The following is a 19,731-nucleotide window of genomic DNA, read 5'->3' on the forward strand; positions in this document are numbered from 1 at the left end:
GCAAGAACATTCATCTTTAGAGAATGGGGCTATTGAAATACATAAACCCAAATTTGAAGAGATTACAAGAACAAGGTCACAAGTTTCTGCAACTTAGAGAGCAAGCAAAATTACAAACTAGCAACAAAAAGAATGATATATGTACTTCCAAGAAATAATTTACACAAAACAAGCACAACCTATGAACCAAGGCAGTTACACCAGAATTTGCAAAACTGCCTTCGTCGTGAATACTTTACTTACACTCGGAATACACCTAGGTTAAAAAACACAACAACGAAAGCTATTGACTTGACGAGGGGTTGGCGTTGCCCCTGTTTGCTTTGGTTTGGCTATGGTCATGAAGTTATTAACAAATTAGTATTGGATGTAGCTATAGTTGTTCAGCCTGCTTTGAGGATTCCAAGTGTGGAGGTAAGAGATTAAGGAAACTTCCATGAGCCTGTTGAGAGTCGGTGGCTTCTGAATCCTCACCTACAAACATATGAAAATACATATATTAGCATGTTTCTTCTTGCCAACTATATCATATACCCTCTGTCGTGATTCATAAGAGATGAATAGTAGGAAGAAAAACGAGAAAGAACAAATGAAAGAGATGGACAAGATGCTGTTAAGGTATTGCAAACAGAACGTCAACCAATAATCAAATCATTTTCTTGAAAGCAGATTGATAGCATGAGTTGAGCTTAAATGAAATACTGAGGATTCATATAGTAGCCGACACCAACTTGTTGGGGACTGAGGCATAGATGTTTTCTTAAAAATGGATAGTAACATCCACTGTTTCGAGCCTCCGGGCTCAGTTCAAGAGGCAAAAGTTGAGGGACTAGTGGCATAAGTCACAGGTTCGAGCCATGCACCATGCAAACTAACCCTGGTATTTAAGCGGCGAAGGGTAGAGAGACGAACCCATTATCCCTGAGTTTTAAAGGCTGTGGTTGGTCCTACAGGTTGGTCCTTCACGGATTTCTCAGTCATCAAATAAGATATCTGCTGTTACCTTCTGACAAATTACCACCATGATGGGAAATTCAAAAAAAAATCTCTTCACCTCCAACTCTTAAAATCTATATATATAAAGGACGGTGATGCTCAATCCAGTATAAGTTGCAACTCATTTCCTGGGATAAGGTTTCCTGAAAATGACTACGACTCGAGCAAGTGAAGACATGGCACTATTATTACCGTTCCTTGGTTATTGCATCTCTTTTTCTAGGGAGCAATGTTTAAAGTAATAATTCCAGTCTACAATAGTACTATGAAAACCGGAATAATTTTAAAAAGGAAGACAGATATCCTACTGAAAAGTGACTTCACAGTTGGCCTCTTAGCTTTGTTGCTCTTCTTCTTCAATTCAGCTGAAAAACAGAAATAAACGTTACAAAACAAACACAAACTGAAAATTACAAATAAGATAAATGGAATAATTATAATCTACTGCAAGGAAAAGATAAGTACCCATTTGAGAAACATCATTATCATTCACAATCTCAAAGTTTTTATAAGTGTAACCCATAAAGTTGACATCCTTTGAGGAGAGCATCTGTAACAACAAACAAAAGGGTCAAAACAGGGTTCAACACTGACAGGAATCTTATGAGTGCATGATGAAAACGACAATAGAAGTTGATGAACCAAATTAGCAGATGATAAATAGCAAAATGAAACATTCTCTCTTTATCTTTTTCCGAGGTGGAAAAAAACACATTTTCCTCTTACTCAATACTGAAACAGTTCTATACACAATTTTGTTACCAAACTAGTTCCTGATAAAGGAGGCAGCATCTTCCCTATCAACTGGCTTTTACCCTTTATCCTTTACAATGCCTCAGAAGTAGTTAAACTACATGGATTTTTTCAATTTGGAAACAGAAAAAACAACCGTATACTTAATTCTGCAAAACTACAGAATTTATCTACCAAAAAACCAGCACCTTTGTCTGCTCACTAGCAGCTCAATAAACAGATATATCTGTTTTGATCTCACTGTCAATTCGGTTCAATTGTCACATAGAGTAGTAGTAAACAGGAATTCTAATTTGTCATCTAGAAAATGCATTTGGGCTATGATATGATAAGTATACAAAGCAAATGGCTACTCCCAGAGAACTAGCAAAAATTCAAGTTTGCATATGCACAGTGAAGTTAGAATAAAGACCATATAAATGGTTCCTATCAGCTGATTATTCAATCGCAGAATGCATTACTGGATGCCCCTATGAATTATAAAAAGTAGTAAGCAGTTTACAAAATCATCTCTATCAGTTGATTATTCAAATGCAGAATGACAGAGTTAACCTCTCTTCAACATGCACCTATAAATTATGAATTCACCAGCAGTTTATTGGTACTAACCTTCCTCCATGGACCTGATTTTGCTGCTGTTGGAATTTGATTGTCGCCCTGCAAACCAAATTTGCAAAAGAAGACAAGCAAGCAAATAAGAATTGCACCAAAAGGGTTACAGTAGCACTGATGGGGAAAACAAGACTGAGCGGTGACCCGCATACCTCTTCAAACTTCTCAAAATTCTGAGTATCCAACTCGCCATTAACTTCTGGAATAAATGCAGCTTTCATTTGATAAAGTTTATCCCATTCAACGCCTTTGAACCATGGGTGAGCCTGAAGGACAGTTAACCGATTAAATTTGTTCAAGTTCAATCCCATTCCAAGTGTTCACAAGATTTCACATTGAATACACCAAGTACCTTTATTTCATCAGCACCTCTGGTACCAAGTCTCTGCTCTACATTACACAAGAGCTTACATATGAGATCTTTTGCTTCTGGCGATAGTTTTGCCTCTTCAGGAAATTTAAGATGAGTCCGCCAATTTACTATCTGTAACAAGACAAAAGTTAATTGTCAACAACAAAGAATCACAATGGAACTTGAAGTTGGAAAGCTACAACATTTGATGCAAATATTCCAAGTTTTCACCAAAGGTTATATACTTTATAATTGATGCAATAGAGCTGATCCAGTGTGGCATTTCAATAGTTGAAAAGTGTGAGAAGAGCAAGATTAAATCAGCACGAAGAAAACGCTTAGAAGTCATCTTGGGCAAATGTTGCTAAATGCAATAATCATGCTTAGAGAACATGACAGATTTTTTTGGACCTTACCCCTATGTCACAGTGAAATGGCTATGGATGTCAAACAAGAACATATAGGTACCAAGATCCAATCACTGAATAGTAATTGAACCTCTCTTCTTGTAGTTTAAAATTGGTCATGTAGCAAATCCATTTAACACTTGTTTTTCCTATAGACACTTATGTGCCTAGAAAGATGTCATAAGAATGCTTTCATTCCAGGTTGACTTATGTGAACTGCTGACATGTTAAGTTGTGGTAAATATTGAAATACACATATAGACCACTAAATATAGTGGAAACAACAAAGCTACATGTCATCCAGTCTCTAGAATCCCAATAAATTCCTCGAATATAGGCTTCTGCCCAAGGATATTTGGTGTCCCCCAAACTCTGGATGAACAAAACAGAGCATGAGATTCTGCACCATAAAACTTAGAGAGGCATGATTCAAATGCATAATGATAATGTTAAACTGTATTACTTCCTCCTGGTCCTTTCCATATAAGTGAGACACTGAATGAATTATAATGATTCTAAGCAAATAGCCGATAAGTGTTTCCTTCACATACCAAACCGCTCACTGTGCTCAGACAAACAATTACATTTCCAGGTCTTTTATCAACTTAGACATGACCAATAGAGCAGTCTTTGAGTGTTATCTAGGTAAAAAGTTCAAGTTTATTGGCAGACTATTGAATTTCTATTAGTAATATCTTTGTCAGTTCTAATAATTAGAAGCAGGTCAGACGTTTTGTACCCCAAACCAGAACACTAACTGAAACACCAGAAAATCTGAAGTCTCCAACATAACCCAAAAGTTGAAGTCAAACAAAAAATAGCTACGGCACGAGTAACAAGACCAGAGGTATGAATGGGCACAGATGATAACCAGTGGATTCCAAACACTAAAAAGACGTTCAACCATGCATAACCCAAGGAGCAAATTCCAGTTCTTACCTTTCTACAGGTGGACATAGGTTCATCAGAATAGAATGGTGGGTATCCCACGAGCATTTCATACATGATCGCACCAAGTGACCACCTGTGAGAGGAATACACAGAAAATGTAATAAAACCATATAAGCTTTGACTTGAAAAAGAGAACAAAATACAAAGATACTGACCAATCACATTCACATCCATATCCTTTCTTCAATAAAACCTCTGGAGCAATGTAATCAGGTGTCCCAACAGTGGAATAAGCCTGCAGTACTTCCTTGTGTTAAAATGATACCATGTAATGAATACAAGGAGCTACATAAAATAACCATTTGGCACTGTCCCCTCCTAAACAGAAGCAGGGATAAGGGAAGAACTCTTACAAAATTGTACAAGAAATACATCAAAAAGGAATTCAACCAAATACTTCCAGTCCAGCTGCTAAGGTCCAGTTAAAGGTAGTCACTTGAGAAAAGAACTAGGGATCAGAAGAGATCTGAAAATAGTAACTAGAGGGCGTGCGTAGCAATATAGGACATCACACTCCTGTGATCAAACAAGGTATTGAAAAGTAAACTCTGTTGACAAATCATGAAACCAAGTGACAGATATATGGGCAAGAGCTCCAACCAAGAGAAGTGATGATAGAGAACTACGAAGAAAGAGAGAGAGAGAGAGGGAAGTTGATCAGAGAAAGGAGGTGACGAGGAGAGAGAATGATAGTTCACTTTTACTGCAAGTTCTTTTGTCCTCAGTAATAACTTTAGGAGTCAATCATGCACCAGTTTACAACAAAGAGGTGTGCAATATCCTCCACGACCTAAAGGGGTATATCACACTCTTTGTCAATTCATCAATCCTAAACCTCTTGGCAAATTCAGCTGTTGAACATAATCTCTACTCCAACACCGAAGTGGTATTGCAGGTTCAATCTCTCCAACTGACTTTCTCTCTCATTCGTGGAGCAAAGAAAGAAGGTTTTGCCCCAGCTACTGCTATCCATGGAAAACTAAAAGAACTACCCAAGGAAACACACACACACACACACATCCAGATGGCTCTCATGCAGATTATTTTGTACCATATGGTATATCTTAGGGAAGGAGCTTTTCGTATAACTTGTGCTTAAGTTCTCTCTCCTAATATTTTTACTTTATAGGGGATCAGAGGGAACGCAGTACGGTTGTGCTTAAGAATTTGAAAATGAAAGGTTCATTTATCATGGTTGTAATAAGGAACTCACAAGCATCCTCCTATTCTTCTGCCAATGCAACAGTTGCTCCTGTTGAGTGCGCCTTGGAGGGGCTGGGCGTCCGTCGCTTAGAAGAGCGCCACTTAGCTTATTTGCCGCTGTGAAATCCTTTTCCTGAAGATTACTGCAGTCCAGCGGTTTACACAATCCAAAATCTGATAACTTCATGTGTCCATGTTTATCAAGTAGTAAGTTATCAGGCTTGATATCTCTGCAGATTTTGGATAGAAGAGATTATTCCTCCTGGAGAAGAAAACAATGGAGAAAAGGAACAAAAAAGAACACTTTGATAGGCCACTGCAATCACGTAACACAGAAACAAAATTTCATATCCACCTGTGAATATAATTGTGTTTATGGATAGATTCTATAGCAAGGACGGTCTCCCCCACATAAAACCTGGCTTCATCTTCTGTTAAAGTATCCTTGCGCATCAGCAAAGTCATCATATCTCCACCAGGAAGATATTCCATTATAAGGTAAAGATACTCCTCATCTTGGAAAGAGCAATATAGCTTAACAATGCAATTGCTCTCCACTTCAGCAAGCAGATTCCTTTCGGCTTTAACATGTTCAACCTAACAAACACAGTTGATAAGCAGAAATTAAAACACAACATAAATATTCACCTGGTAACTACTATCAACAAACCTGTGTTTTTTTACCTGGCCTCTACGAAGCATTTCTGACTTCTTTAGCTTTTTCATGGCATAGACATGACTAGTTGCCTTCTCCCTGCATATTCTAACCTGAAGAAAGACAAAATAAGTTACAAGGTCAAAAAGAATATAATCTCCAAATCTATCTATATCTCTGATTCAGGTGAATGATGAAAAGAGAGAAGGGAGGGGGGTGGTCTATGAGTAAAACTGATTGATTTCTATCATTTCTTAATTAAAGCTCAAAAGCTTGCCACCATGAAGAAATTGGTTTGCCCCAGCAAAGAGAAAAAGAACCTATAAAGTTCACTAGGGAAGAGTTCCAATTTCCAACTATCTGAGTCTGTATGTATGCTGTAGAAAACAACCATGAAAATATTTCAATCATGACACTCAGATCAGCTTGCCTGCACCTCAACTAATTCCACAGGGTACCTGCTACCTCCCACCAGCAAAGATATGGAAAGAAATCACAGTGTGTTTTTGCCTCCGGATTAGAACCTAACCTCATGGTTCCCATCCCACTTTATTGACCACTAGGCCACACCCTTGAGTGCCCTTACCTCAATATATATTAAAATTTATTTCTCACAAAGATGCTCGAACCCCGAGGGAAAAAGGTACAAGCTGATAACAGTTTTCTTTGACCATTATGCTGGTCAGTTATACAAAGGGACAAAGGATGTGTGCATGTGGTAAGAGATGTAGAAAGAGACCTCTCCAAATGCACCCTTTCCAATCATTGTCAAAGGCTCAAAATCATCAGCACCCATTTTATGCCTTTGAATGCGCATAAATTCTGTCTCCTTTTTCTCAAGGTACTTAAGTAAATTGCTCTGCTCTTCCTCAGAAACCTCAGCATCAGCTAATTTTTTTTCAAGCATATTGCGTCTGCAACAAAGCAAACAAACAAAGATTATTCTTCAAGAGGAATTGATTTTTGTATGCGCAATTCATTTAAAGCACAATGAACATGAAAAAAGATACAATAATGGGGTGAGCACAGAGAGCATAATCCTTAACTAGTAAAAGACGCATATCATATCAAGGAGGATCACCATAAACTCAAGATTTTCGTTGATGGCCACAGAAAACTTCAAAAAACTTCCAACATAAGTATTTTTTAAAAGAATGAAGGATGACAGAAGAGTGTTTATCTGAACTTCTGAAGAAATTCAATAATCAACTCTCAAGACAAGTCACGCAAAACATGCTCACAATCTCTACAGTTGCAAGCAATGAGTCAAACAGAGCAAATGTTGGTTGGCCAGACTATAAATGAGTGAATGTAAATGGAGGGTATGTAGAACAGCAGATGCACCAACAATCAAAAGGTTCTTGAAAAAATTGATCGACTCAATAAAAGAGATTAAGTAAACATCAAATGCAAATGTTGAGTCTATGAAGTAAGGAGATAAAGGCATGATATGTAGATCAGCAGTTCACCAACTACCAAAAGGTTTTCAGAAGCACTAGGACAACTTAATAAAAGAGATCATATGAACACGGAAGCAACAAGGTTGAACGCAAACTTTAATTCGGTAAAATCAGGATAACAATTAATTGATGAATGATGACTCCATATATTACTACACATGCATATCATACATAGATATCTGCATTACAGATGAGATGTTACAACTGTAGAAAATCAGGGACAACAAATATGCAGCTGAAATTGTCAACTCTAGTTTCTGTCTTTTTTTAATAAAGGTAACATCTCGTATTCATATCAAAAGCAGCACCTGGAGAGTGCTGGAGGGGTAATTACAAGCACATAAAAAGAGCTATGGTGAAGCTGTCTAAAACTAGTCGTCTGTATCATTACATTTTGCCTACAAAATCTATCAAATCCCCCAGTAAATTCTGATTACACCAAAAATAAAGAAGACCAAGACAATTCATCCTAAAATTATGGATGGAGTTGCTTTTGTGTTCAAAAAGTCCTAAAGTTCTCAACTCTAGATTCTGTCTTGTTTGCCCATAATTAGGGCTAAAACCCTTCCTAAAGACCATCAGCACTAACATCAGAAGTTTTATATTTGCAGTTCAGGGGCTCTGCTTTCACAAATTACATACATCAATGAAAATACATACCAGAGGTCAAATCCATAGTAATCAAGGACAACCAACAAGAAGCAGAACAATCTAATTACTCAGTACAAAGAAATGCAACTGTGAATGGTTCGTCTACTCGAGATCCCATTTTTCCATCTCCCATAGCTAGCTAGACCTAAAACTTAGCTAAAGGCAATCAACAAATACCACCACCACTACTATAACAACAACTACCCCTCAGTCCTAAAACAAGTTAGGATCGTCTACACGAATTTTCGCTCACCACCTTTTTTCCATTTACATTCATCTCAGTCCAACTGCCAACATTATACAAAATAAAAATAAAAAGTACTAAAAATTCTTTTTCTAATGACTGGGAAATTCATTTGGAGCCAACTCTTTGGGCCAATCTCAAGTCTCCTAACTCAGGGATGATGGGACCATCCCTCTACTCTTTTCCACTTATATACTGAACTTAATTCGTGTGGCACAGGGCTTGAACTTGTGACCTAAAACACAAGTCACTCAACCTTTGCCAGATGGGCAAAATCCTTGGGGGGGAAATGTACAAGAAATTTTTTATATTTTCTATTAGCATAAAGGTTTCTAATAGGGCTAAAAGAACTCCTAGAAAGCATAAGACCTAAAGCAAATGTATAACATGACATACATATTCCCATAAAAAAGCACTTGCTACAATAATTCATGTTTTAAGACGACAAGACTCATTTATTCCCTCAAAAGCTTTGGGCTAGTGGTAAGAGCACAACGTGTGATGTGTGGTTAGGGCGCACATCACAAGTTCGAATCAAAAAGACTCGTATTTAAGTGGAGAAGAGCAGAGGGGTGCCCATTATCCACCAAATTTCAAACCGTGCACCAGCAAAAAGAAAAAAAGAACACAAAGATCATTTCCAGCTATCTGGAGCACTTCACTGTGAACAGCTAGTAAACAAGTTATGAACCAACTCTAGGTGCCAGGATGAGGCTATATGACTTGTATAGGAGAAGAGTTCAGAATTCCCACTATGTATTGACAGCATTTCAATTATCCCACTTTGAAGTTATGGTTTTATTTTATCAGAAAAGTTATTGATAACTACATAATCAACAAAAAACTACTTTAAAACCTTTTGGAATGGGATAACAGATTTGCGGATGATCACGAGAAGGAACAAGAAAATAATTATTACATAGATGTCATCAGCTATCCAATATTTGTTCATAGTAGCAGGATGGGAAATCTGATGTCACTAATATTCTAATCATTGCATACTCGCAAGTGGCAACTGCAGCATCAATAGAATGTCATGGAGAGTTGAGTTTATTTTTCATCTTTATTCAACCATCAGCAGTAAACACAAGTAGTACATTGATCATATGAACTTTTTATTGCAAGGACACGCATCTATGAATGACCAATACTAATTCACCATCATTTATCAGAAGAAGAAAGACTAACATACCGCTCTCTACGCTCCTGCAAGCTCTTCATTTGTTCCTTGTAGTGTTTTTCTATGTACTGCTTGGCAGCTGCAACTTTCTGTTTAGTGGCAGTTGAAGGTGCTTCCTCATGAGATGACAATTTTGACCCTTCTTTCTCATTACTAGTAGTTTCCTGCTTCTTGGGAGGCTTAGGCTTATCTTTCTTGCCAAGCTTACTGAACCATCGTTTGGCAGACTCCATCCTCCACCTTAGTCAACTTACTAAAGATAGGAGCAATAATCACAAGAGATAGAACTCTGCAATAGCAATTTTGTCTTCCTTCGACAACAAGTATTCCAGTAATCAATTATAAAGTGAGCTTCAAAGCACCATAAGGAACCAATTGAATGCTCTGCCTGATGGAAAAATGAAAAAAAAAAACATTCAATCGAGAAGAAGCTTCATATTTGCACAGAGAAACTAACCATTACAGGCAACTAAACTCTGTCAAAACCTTTTGCATTCTCATTCCGCTTGATTTTTTTAATTAAGGGTAGTAAGATAATACACTTTACATGATACTCACAGTTAGAGTAAATCTCATACATTGTCCACCAGCACTGCCATCCAAAAAACAATTAACAAAAGAAGGGGACAATAACACTCATTCCATGAACAAAGAAAAAAATGTAAAAAGTGGATGCCAAGTTACAACACAGTAGAAATATAGAACTCCAAAATTGCTAGTCCATCAAATATCAACATGGGAAGTAAATAGCACAAAAGACAGATCCCTCTATCTATCCTTTTCTTTTCCTTTTTTTTTATAAGGAGATCCTCTATATATCATGAAACAAAGAGAATCCATTAACTAAATTCGATGACAGAAATATCTATAACAAAAAAAGGACCCCATTGGTTTCAAACCAAATGTCTATATGTAATATCAATTTGACATCCATAAGAAACATATCCATTTTCTAATTTTAAACCCTCAATAAGCAATTGCTTCATTAAGACCACAAAAACTGATAATTTAACAACCCATAACACAAAATGCTCTAAAGAAGAGCAAAGTAGTTCAAGCTTATACCAAAAGAAGACCATTTTCTTTCTTTTTTAAAAAAATCAGCAAAACATCAATTCCTAAAATCAGCCGATCTCAAAAACTAAACTTGACTATTTAACAATAAAGACTCAAACTTTACCTCAAAAATGCTTCAAGAATGCTTAATTCTTCTTGCTCAGTACCAAATCAACAAACCCCAGAAAGGAAAAAAGATGAATATTTTGTTTACCTAGTGAAATCAGATAGTGGGGTTGTTGGGAATAACACAGTTGAATTGTGAATAGAAAAAAGTAAAAGCAATAACAATAAAGACTCAAACTTTACCTCAAATGATTCAAGAATGCCTAACTCTGCTTGCTCTGTACCAAATCAACAAAACCCAAAATGGAAAAAAGATGAATATTTGGTTTACCAAGTGAAATCAGATAAGTTGGGTTGTTGGTATAACACAGTTGAATTGTGAATGGTTGAAAAAAAAAAAAAAGGAAAACCCTAAAGATGAAAAGAGGGAAAACAAAAAAGTGAGAAAGATGTTGTGTTAGTTGAAGAAGAAGAGTTGTGTGGGAGTGGGGATGACCACTTTGTGCTTTGGTGGCATCATTTCACCATGGAAACACACAACAATGTGTGAGAGAGAGAACGGAAAGAACTTTGTCCCCTTTTCTAATTGATTGATTGAAGATAGGAGAGTAAAAAAGGGTGGAAAAAAAAGAGATTGGAAAATAAAAATAAAAATCTTTTAATTTAAAGGAAAAAAAAAAGTTAAATAGAGATAGATCATTTACTTTATTTTGAAATTAGAATTTCATGATAAAAATTTAAATAATAATAATAACAATATATTTAGTGAAATTTCATAAATGAGATATGGGGAGAGTAGACTGTAGAGTGTACACAGATTTTACCACTACCTCGTAGAAATAGAAAAATTGTTTCTAAAATATCATTGGCTCAAGTGTAGCAAATTAAAGTACAAAAGAAGTAGGAAAATAGTGAGGAATAAAACATGGCAAAAGGAGTGCAAATCCTACTAGAAAAGAACAATAATAGCAAAATAGTGTGACAATCAAAAAACACTAAACAGTCGACTACAATATTACAGCTAGTATGACGACAAACACCTAAAACCTCATAAAACAAGACAACACTTCACTGCATACTAACTTTCTATCCTAGTACACGTCTTTCACATCCTTTTATCTAAGGTTAGGTTCTCGATAACCTGAAGTTGAATCATGTCTTATTTAATCACCTCACCTTAATACTTTATCGATCTAACTCTACATAATATAACCAACCTCTTGCACCTCCTCAATTGGGTGTGTGCGCTTCTTCTCTTCACATGTCCAGATTATCTCAACCTGACTTTTTTAATCTTGTCCATCACAAAGATCATTCTCATGCACCTTATCTCGAATATCATCATTCTTAATCCTATCGCTTCTTATATGCCCACATATTTTACTATATTTTTTTCAAATATTACTTGAAATTGTATTTGAAATTTGGTGAACACCTAAAAACTTGTTTCACTACACTATATTTTTCATTTTCACACAAATTGTACCTTAGTTTTTTTATATATATATATATAAAAATAACCTTATTAAATTATATTTTATGTTTTCTTAGCAAAAGTTCATTCAAACTATCGAATATTATTTACGAAAATCATAATCAGAACACAACTCCAATTTTTTTTTGTAATAATATGTAGCTGCCCATATATGGATCTAATCTGTAATATTATATGACTATTTATTAAAAAATATTTTGAAATATTACTTTTTAGAGCAGTTTTAATTATATTACTCAAATTGAACGATTTTACTAATTTTTAAAAATACATTAAAAATTTTATTACTCCTCATAAAAATTATGATTTACACAACTCCAACTTCAACGTCAAATGCCCTCTAATTATCTTCACATTTATGAAAAAGCAAGACTTGTTCTTTTCTTCTTCTTTTTTCAAAACAAAGGCCTTTTTTTTCTTTACTTCGTATATAGTGTATAGTGACTTTTATTAAAAATAGCGGATGTTTAATATATCGTGAAAAAATTGACGAGTTGGACTGAAGTCCAGATACCCAAAACAGTTTTTTTTTTTTTCTGCCAATTACAAAAATAATAATATTTTAAGTTTATGTTAATTAAATAATATTACTTAAATTTAACAGGTAATTTTTTACTCAAGTGTAAACTGGGAGGTTTTTTTAACATCTCTAACTCTAAGCATTTGATCTTTTGAATTTACTGATCAGATTTAAAGCAAAAATCATTAGTTATCCTTATTGTCAAAATGTGTGTCATTTAAATAAGAAAAAAAATTGCATTCAACCCTTTGAGGGTAATTTTTGTTTATTTTATTTACATAAATAAATTATAATTTTTCATCTATAATTTTATGTGAGTGATTTCTTGAATGAAATATATCAATTATTTTAATGAGATATAGCTATACATTTTTCAATAATTAAAACTATTGAAGAAACAAAGTCATATCATTTTCAATTATAATCAAGCTTCATATTAATTTTGTAATTATCAATATACAACGACTTTATTATTTAATAAATGAATATTTTGAATAGACCGGTATCATAAATTTAACTACTATATATTAAAGGTCGTCCCGTTAATACAAGTCCTTCCATCTTATTTGTTCTAATAATAATTAGAAACTCGTGATGTAATTCTTTCATTTGATTAATTATGACATTATTGACTCTAATGTCAACTATAAATATTGCAAATTACACTTCAATTTCATATTAATAAGAATTACACTATATATTAATGCCCTCTTTACAATAATTAAAATTTCTGTAAATATTATTATCATATGTTCTAAAAAAAGTTTAATTATATTCCATTTAAAAGTTCTTTAAAAAAAAATATTTCCAACCTAGAAATATTATCATTAATTTGTCCTTTTGAATAAAAGTAAATAAACAAAATAACACATACTACATACTTTCAAGTACATCCACATTCTCCTAAATATTTCAACCTTATTAGTTATAATGTTTTATTTCCATTTTTACATTTACTTTCATAGAAGAATATTGAAAAAATTTCGTTGAAAATTATAAATAAAATACAATTAGGAAATATATTTTCAACTTTTAAAAAGAAATTGTATTCTTGGTTGAATAACTTTTTGAATTTTTATGAAATAAAAAGTTTTTACTTTTTTTTTTGTTAAAAAATAAATAATAAAAAAAAAATGCCAGAACAAAATAAACATCCTAGTATTAACCAAAGTCAAAAAGTTGACTAGAGCCATTAAGCCGAGATATTGACTTTAACGGCTTCGTATCATTTTATTGCGATAAAATGAAACGATAAATTAAAGATAAAGGCATCAATATGTTGAAAATGATAGTAATGGAAAAAACGCGGTTCTCTGAGCTGGACCATTTAGATCCCTATGGCGACTCATTTTATTATTTATTTTAGAAAAAAAAAACAGTTGAAAAAATAATTGCTTTAGTAATTACATAATTAATTACCTTTTGTTGTTGTTGTTGTTCAGCTTCCGATTAAATTTAGCTTCGCGCATCATAAGGTGATTCGAGGGAGGTTGAATAAAGATACTTAGAGGTTGGAGGGAAACGACTCAGAGTACTTTTTAATTAGTTGTGGTGGGATTGTATCGAGGATTTAACTCTTAGCCTGTTTCTATTTGTTTTGGTGATGGATGAATTGACGTGAAAATTTTAAGATAAGGTATCGTGGTGCATGTTATTTGTAAATGACATGATTTTGATTGAGGAGATGGAGATTCGTTGTGGAGTTAACGCTAAAATGGAGGTTTGGAGACAAACTTTGTATCTAAGGGATTTAAGTTGAGCAAGACTGAGATGAAATACTTTAAGTGTAAGTTATTGATGTAATGCATGAGGCTGAGGTGGAAGTGAAGCTTGATACCCATGTCATAAAAAAATGAAAGTTTTAAGTATTATTATGGGTCTATTATCTAAGGTAATAAAAATATTGACGATAATATCATACATCATATTAGTGCACAAATATAAATGAATTGAAGGTCTAAAATTTGAAGTATGTTTTATGATAAGAAAATATTACCAAAAATAAAAAGTACATTCTACAAAATAGCGATTAAATCGATCGACTATATTGTATAAAGTGGAGTTGGTAGCTAGTCAAGATAAAAATTATGGAATGTGAATCCATATCTCATGTTGGTAGATATTTTTAATATTAATACTACTACTACCCACTCTATCTCAAATTATATTTATTTTGATTTTTAAAGTAATTATTTTAAATTATTTATTTATTTTTTAAAATAAAAATAAATTATTCTTTTCTCATTTTCTCTTGATAATAATAATTATTAAAAACTATAAACATACTAAGATAATTACCTTTTTATATCATATTTTGTGAAATTATTGTAGATATTGAAATTTTGTGGAACTCTACAACACGTGTTCGATTTAAATTGAGACTCTGGAAGGTGTGTTTAGTTTCAATCAATCCTAAACTCTAGTTCACGCTTATATAAAGGGTATAAAATTCCTTAAAAGGCATCTCAAAATATCCTATAAATTCTTGGGTATTTTTAAAGATCAAGACCTCGATATATTCCACAAAAGTCATGAAATATTCGTATAGAGGTCAAATCTAAATCATTCTAATTCGAGAAATATGGATAAATCTTAGGAGAGGAGAATCAAGGGAGGAATAGAATTGTACCCGCAATTTTTATCAATAAAGTTATATTTCTTCTTATTTTATTTGTGATTTTAATTTATTTTATGTCACTTTAAAATTTGTTACAAACAATTATATCGTGTATATTTATATTATTTGTTATACAATAAAAATGGATTTTTTTTAGAAAAGGGTAAAAAAATGTAGTAGTAAGAAGATAGGGAGACAAAAACATAAGATAGCCTTGATGTGCGGCAGAAACATAGGGCATGATGGACACGTGGAGGCATTATAACATGATTGGTAGCTGTTTCCCAGTTTTGGGTCCTTTTGACAAATCTTTGTTTCAATGTTTTTGTTATTTATTTGCCATATGATTAAAAATAAATAAATTATGTACGAGTTGTTAGTATGTTCACTTCTTCAAATTTTGAACTTTTTAATAAAATTTTTGATTCCGTTACTGATAAAAGTATTTATCACTTTTAAAAAAATTTAAATTCATCCTTAAATAATCTACGTGCGTCAACTAACTTTGATATAAACTGGTAGACAAATATCCAAAAACTATACAGTTAGATAGATATATACGTAGTTGAAGAGCTACAGGAGGTCATTTGGTTCATGGAATAAATTGATAAAGTGAGATATTTTAAAATTAAATTTGAAATTAAAATTATGTTTTATTTAGTTAGATGTACAACTAATTCTATTATAAATTTACACTTCAAACTTAATTTATTTTATCCCACTTAAATAGTAGCTAAACTAATTCAAGAATTAAAATAGTTTTATCCGCGAACCAAACGATACCTTAGTTACAAAATACTATCATTTGTAAAAAATTCTTAAGGATTGAAAAATAAAGTGAGCTCTTCTAGTATTTCTTTATTCCCTTTTTCAAAATTTAAAGTGGACATAGATGCTACTATAGTTTAAAAAATAAAAAATAAAAAAATGGGTAAAACACTTTTTGGCTTAGGAAATTTAGAAGATCTTGTGTCTTTTTTATTTTTTTTATTTTTTATGTGATGTTCTTTTGAGTTCGATAAATTTATATTTACACAGTTTTTTCTCCGAAACACAAATTCAAAACCTCTTAATTTAAACAAAAATATCGTTACCTACCGTAATAGTTTTCTAATAATTATTACTTCCTGCAAGTGCCAAACATATTAAAACAAATCCAAGGAAAATCAAATCCCATGCAGCGTGAACTTAACTTCTTCTTTTTATTTTTTTGAAAAAAAAAAGTATTCTTATTTTCTAAAGTTTTTGCTTAAAGTATGTGGTCATGAAACAACACTAATTTCTTGCACAAATTAATACAATATTGTCCCTATATAATTCTCCGAATATTCATCGTTTCTGATATGAATTATTTGAGCTGAGGATCTTTCGAAAAAAAGATTTCTCTACTTTTATAAAATAATAATAAGGTCAACACACTCTACTTTTCTCAAATCTTACTCGTAAGATTATATTGAATTATTGTTTGTATTAATACTCACTAATTAGTTAAAACTAGGAATACAGTACTCATGGAAAGAGGATAGAATTGAAAGCATGTGAGGGAGAGATGGGCCAACTAAAATAATGTTTTTTTTTCATGACTAGAAATTAAAATAATGTAATGTAGTCCAATGAATAATACAAATCATTTCATCTTCTTTTTTACCCCATCACTAGATTTTGGTAAAAGTGGAATTGAATGTGGTAAATTCATACAAATATGTTCTATATAGATTTGGAAACAAAATACTTACTTAAACAATTTAAATGCAGGATTTCTAGCTTATCACAAATTTAATTCGCATCTTAAATATATTTTAGGATAATCAAGAATATATTTTTTTGACTTTCTTGTGGAAAAAATAACTGGATATAAGTTAATATTTTTTGTATAATCCAACAAAATGTCAAAATTCATCTAGAGAAAACATCATTTTTTAAAAAATTGTTGAGTTTTAACCCAATAAATTACAGATGGATAAAAGCTATACAATGATAGCTTATGCTTAAGCAAACTTTGAAAAAATAAATCACATTATTACAGTGGACAGTGGTCCACAATGAACGTTAGCTTAGGACCTAAGTTTTCTATAATTTTACAAAAGTTTTACATTATATCCCTAAAGGTACCTAATGAGATCTTTAAATTTGAATAAGTTCTATATAATTTTTTTTCCAGATGTTTCATATTCACATTAAAATTTAAGTAATTTGGATTTGTAGGCTAATTGCATGACCAAATTTTAGAGATAACGCTTTTAATGGAACTTTTCCATATCGAAAGTCTCATATTTGAGGTGAAAGGATCTCATTCATTCCGTCACAATCCACATTGATAAATAAGTTTCACTTGAATTTTTTTTTTTTTTAAATGATAGTTGCATTTTTGGTTCCTTTGATTATTGATAAATTATGCTTTTTGATCTTTGTGATATATAACTAAACACAATTATTTTCTTCAATCAATTAAAATGTATGCTTTTAGTACCTTCATTTGAAAAAAATTATATGTTATATTTAGATTATTTCTAAAATTATATTATTCCCCAATATGAAATAACAATTGAGTAATAAAATTATGAAACAACTAACAAAATGTTGTTAATTTGTGGACACTCACAAGGAAAACGATCAACTACATACATTCTAATTAATTGAAAGTTAAATGTGTTTAGTCAAATACTACGAGAACTAAAAGTAAAATTTACCGAAATCTAAGGAACTAAAAGTGCTATTAACACAAAAAATAAAAAATAAAAGGAAAAGGAAAAGGAAAAGAGAAGTTTGCCTACAAATAAGGATAAGATTGGGTTGCGGTGCAATGGTGAGATTGTTTCACCCTTAATCAGAGGTCTTTTGTTCAAATCTTGGGTATGGAGAAAATCACATTGATAGCTCCACCCCTGAATATATAGGTCCTGCAATATGCATTAAGAATTTAATCGAAGCTCCATTATGGACTCTGATATTATATTTGAATATCAGGAAGAAAAAATGAGAGGATAAGATTAGGTGATGGTAGACCCTACATTATAGGGAAACTTAAATATGTGGGAAAAATTGCCCCAAAATTAAGGGTAACAAATTTTCAATTGGGGGACCATCTTTAATCCAATTTATGTAGACAAAATCTCTTACTGGCAAATGAAAAGGGCCTTTTTTTTTTGTTTGATAAATATCCCACTGGATTAATTAAACTAATTTATCTTTAATTATTAGTCAAACATTAAAGATTACTAATTTCATTATGAGTCTAAGGAATCTTACTTGAATTCTCCTTTTAATTTCTCATTAACAAAGTTTAGTAGATAACTTTTTTAACTAGGATCAAACCACTTTGTAGTTTAGTGTATTTGGTTCAATATTTGATTAAAGTGTCAATTAGTTGTGTATGTTTTATGGAAGGCCTACCTCTAATGTGGATATAGAACATCGATGAAGAAAAAAGAACATTTTTTTCTAAAGATTTGCTCATCTAATTAAAATATTTGACTTCCATCCTGATTTAAGTATTTTGATTGAAATAAAAATAGAGTGACGTTGAAAAAAAAAAAAGAATTACTACAAATAACATTGGCTGTACAAGGCTGAATTTTTCTTCCTTTTTTTCCCCTTCTGGATTAAGTATTAGTCTATAAATACTGCCACCAATTGAATTTTCTTGTGGAAAAGTACTCATATCCCTAAATTTCCTTTTAACAATAAATTGTTTTTTCAACAAATCTCATGTTTTTGAAAAATAGGGTTGTAATTGTATGATGACTTGAAACAGTCTTACTAAAGTTTTTGTTCTTTTGTTTCTCACTCGATATCTGTATTGGAGCCAACTAATTTGAATTTGTGTCGCATAGGATTTATTAGCAAAAGTACTTTCTATCGATTTTTTTTTTTTTATATCTAAAACTCAAAAATCGAAACTTCTGATTAAGGGGTCTTATCAAGAAAAGAAAACATTCCCTTCTTATAAAATGCTACCTATAGTAACAAATTAACAATTATCATGCATGTTATCATATATAAAGAGGCAATTAAAGGGAAAGTGAGAGGAAGTTGGGAAGGGAGAGAGAAATATTGTTGCTAATTAGGCAGACATTTCAACATGACTTAAATTTAAAAAATGTACTTGTTTATATAACAAAAAGAATAAAAAGAAACATTGCAACTATACAACTAAATAATAATAATAATATTTGAAGGGGAGCATAGGTCTTAAAGCCATGTTAGTGATGTTAAGGGGGGGACTTCACTTGATAGATGATGGCAAAAGGTGCATTTGCATGTGCCTCTCTTGGTCTCTTTATATAATTCCTACTAACATATTTTACAACTTTAAGTTATACACATCGTTAATATAAGAAATTTTTATATTGTTATATGTTATAACATGTAATTTGTCTTGTTTTTAAGATTATAAATTTCATATTTTAAGAAAATTTACGTATAGATATCTTTTGAGTGACCTGATAATAATATAAAAAGTGAATACACGGATAATGTATATAAATTAAACTATAGTATTATTATGTTGTAT

The 19,731-nt window shown here is 32.3% G+C and overlaps 2 protein-coding genes across 2 annotated transcripts in view; one reads left to right on the forward strand and one right to left on the reverse strand.

Annotated features, from left to right (window-relative positions):
* Positions 1-19,731, forward strand: part of LOC125825643 (germin-like protein subfamily 1 member 7) — a 318,424-nt gene that overhangs the window by 120,662 nt on the left and 178,031 nt on the right. The window lies entirely within an intron of this gene.
* Positions 19-9,849, reverse strand: LOC125825617 (uncharacterized). The gene is made up of 13 exons (XM_049504940.1): positions 9,477-9,849; positions 6,669-6,843; positions 5,959-6,042; positions 5,630-5,871; positions 5,285-5,504; positions 4,227-4,306; positions 4,060-4,144; positions 2,714-2,845; positions 2,514-2,627; positions 2,359-2,406; positions 1,462-1,546; positions 1,305-1,361; positions 19-474 (listed from the first exon to the last, which is right to left on the reverse strand). Exons 1-13 carry the CDS (start codon positions 9,695-9,697, stop codon positions 374-376), a joined length of 1,644 nt encoding a protein of 547 aa, XP_049360897.1. The 5' UTR covers positions 9,698-9,849; the 3' UTR covers positions 19-373.

Source organism: Solanum verrucosum, unplaced genomic scaffold, assembly GCF_900185275.1.
Source record: "Solanum verrucosum unplaced genomic scaffold, falcon-dt-bn FXZP01000298.1, whole genome shotgun sequence".
Taxonomy (NCBI): Eukaryota; Viridiplantae; Streptophyta; class Magnoliopsida; order Solanales; family Solanaceae; genus Solanum; species Solanum verrucosum.

What these genes read in the sequence shown, in the direction of transcription:
- LOC125825617 (XM_049504940.1), bottom strand. Translation starts at nt 9,697, where the DNA reads ATGGAGTCTGCCAAACGATGGTTCAGTAAGCTTGGCAAGAAAGATAAG. An exon ending in AAACACAATTATATTCACAG is followed by an intron (nt 5,505 to 5,629) that starts GTGGATATGAAA and finishes CAAAATCTGCAG; the next exon opens with AGATATCAAGCCTGATAACT. An exon ending in CTATGTCCACCTGTAGAAAG is followed by an intron (nt 2,846 to 4,059) that starts GTAAGAACTGGA and finishes GTCTTGTTACAG; the next exon opens with ATAGTAAATTGGCGGACTCA.